This window comes from Leptonotus elevatus, chromosome 21 (genome assembly GCF_054856555.1).
Source record: "Leptonotus elevatus isolate MCC_2025b chromosome 21, RoL_Lele_1.0, whole genome shotgun sequence".
Classification (NCBI taxonomy): domain Eukaryota; kingdom Metazoa; phylum Chordata; class Actinopteri; order Syngnathiformes; family Syngnathidae; genus Leptonotus; species Leptonotus elevatus.
In genome coordinates, this window is record NC_141259.1 from 16,758,774 (window position 1) to 16,761,155 (window position 2,382).

The 2,382-nt window shown below is 55.6% G+C and overlaps 1 protein-coding gene across 1 annotated transcript; it reads left to right on the forward strand.

Moving 5' to 3' along the window:
- The first annotated feature begins 545 nt into the window (after positions 1-545).
- On the forward strand, positions 546-1,864 carry mc4r (melanocortin 4 receptor). The gene is made up of 2 exons (XM_086065774.1): positions 546-1,670; positions 1,735-1,864. Exon 1 carries the CDS (start codon positions 670-672, stop codon positions 1,627-1,629), a length of 960 nt encoding a protein of 319 aa, XP_085921900.1. The 5' UTR covers positions 546-669; the 3' UTR covers positions 1,630-1,670; positions 1,735-1,864.
- Positions 1,865-2,382: the final 518 nt, after the last annotated feature.

Genomic DNA, 2,382 nt, shown 5'->3' on the forward strand with positions numbered 1-2,382 from the left:
TTTTTTTTACATAAGCATCTATATTCCTCCTTAAGTAGAACAGAAGTCAATTGAACTGAAGTGAATCTGAAGTGATTTTAATCCAGGCTCATTTGAGTGAGAATTCATTTGATGATGTTGCGCAATTGCAGCAGGCAGCAAACTTTGGACTGAATAACTCGTCCTTCAAAGTTATGTCGTTCGTGCCCCGCGCAGCCTTGAATGCGTTCTGACCAGGCTGGGAGTTTTTGTCGGTACTGAAAAGCCTCCTTACCTTTTGTGATTGAGGCTTGCAGGTGCGTTTGTTTTATTCACCCGCTTCGTCTTTTTCCTCCTCACCCTTTGGAGTCTTTACGTGCTTTGCAAGGATATTTTCTTCTGCTTGCTTTTCCCTTTCTATCTTTTCATTCATGAACATCTTCTCCTCTACTGGCCTGCCTCACAACTCCCCCCACCAGCCAATGGGAAAGAAGAGCACGGAGAGGTGTGTGCGTGTGCGCGCGCGCGCCGAGGACGTATAATAGCGGCAAGTGGGAGGATCGCACGCCATCTCGGGCTTCGCCCTCCCTGCGCTCGCTCGCTTAATCTCACTCTGACTCGGGTTCGCAAACCTCAGCCGAGTGTTCCAAGGCGCCCCTCTTGAAAAATGGGAACGCGAGAAGACGGGAGTTTTTAGGAGGAGGAGGAATCATGAACTCCACGGGCCAGGAGGGCGCGACCCCGGACTACCAGAACCGCAGCCGGGCGTCGCTCGCCAAAGAGGGCCCCGAGCGGGATTCCTCGGAGGGATGCTACGAGCAGCTGCTGATCTCCACCGAGGTCTTCCTGACTCTGGGCATCGTCAGCCTGCTGGAGAACATCCTGGTGGTGGTGGCCATCGCCAAGAACAAGAACCTGCACTCGCCCATGTACTTCTTCATCTGCAGCCTGGCCGTGGCCGACATGCTGGTGAGCGCCTCCAACGCCTCGGAGACCATCGTCATCGCGCTCATCAACGGCGGCCGGCTCAGCGCGCCGGTGCGGCTCATCAAGAACATGGACAACGTCTTCGACTCCATGATCTGCAGCTCGCTGCTGGCGTCCATCTGCAGCCTGCTGGCCATCGCCGTCGACCGCTACATCACCATCTTCTACGCGCTGCGCTACCACAACATCGTCACGCTGCGGAGGGCCGCCCTGGTCATCGGCGGCATCTGGGCCGGCTGCGTGGCGTCCGGCGTCCTCTTCATCGTCTACTCGGAGAGCACCACCGTGCTGGTCTGCCTGATCAGCATGTTCTTCGCCATGCTGGTGCTGATGGCGTCGCTGTACGTGCACATGTTCCTGCTGGCGCGCCTGCACATGAAGCGCATCGCCGCGCTGCCGGGCCACGCGCCGGTCCAGCAGCGCGCCAACATGAAGGGCGCCATCACGCTCACCATCCTGCTGGGCGTGTTCGTGGTGTGCTGGGCGCCGTTCTTCTTGCACCTCGTCCTGATGATCAGCTGCCCGCGCAACCCTTACTGCGCCTGCTTCATGTCGCACTTCAACATGTACCTCATCCTCATCATGTGCAACTCCGTCATCGACCCCGTCATCTACGCCTTCCGCAGCCAGGAGATGAGGAAGACCTTCAAGGAGATCTTCTGCTGCGCGCACGCGTGCGCGTGAGCTCGGAGCTTCTCGGCTTCCGATCTGGGCGGGCCTGCGAGGTAGGTGGAGCCTTTCTCCGAAGTTTAAAAGTCGAGACTGAAACGTGTTCATCCTTCGATTTAGAAACGGCGTCGAGACCATCATCGACGCCATCGTCCGATGCTTCGGGAGTCAGGACATGAGAAAAGGCCTTCAAGGACCTTGTGAACTTTTCAGCTTTGATTGGATTCAACTGAGGTCGCTTTCACGAAGGGCAAAGGGGGGGGGGGGGGGCGCCTTCATTCAGAAGCCGAGGATGAACGTTGACCGCAAACTCTTCCTCCTCTCTTCTCGATTCCCAAGAGGATCCATCCGTCCGTCCGTCCGTCCGTCCGTCCGTCCAGAAGAATCTCCTTTCCTCAAAATAGTTTCCGCAAAGCCGAAGCAAGCGCTTGTTGCAAATATCACCAGAAGATGAGCGACAACGAACGGCTCCACTGCCATCAGCAACTGTGGGTGTCCCAATACTTTTGTCCAGACTACAGACGGCACATTAAATGCCATCCTTCTGTTCATTTCCCTCCAGGGAGCGTGTGGGAGAAAAACAGGACTTCCCCAAAGGGGATGCTGGGTTATCTGATCGCAGAGAAATGAAAAAAACATATATATATATATATATATATATTGACAACAAAGACGTCAAGTGTTTCTGCCGTTGCGGTGGGACGTGAGGCTGAATTTGGATTCGTTGCTGCAGGACGAGGACGAGCCCTCGGGCAATCAGGAGGCGAG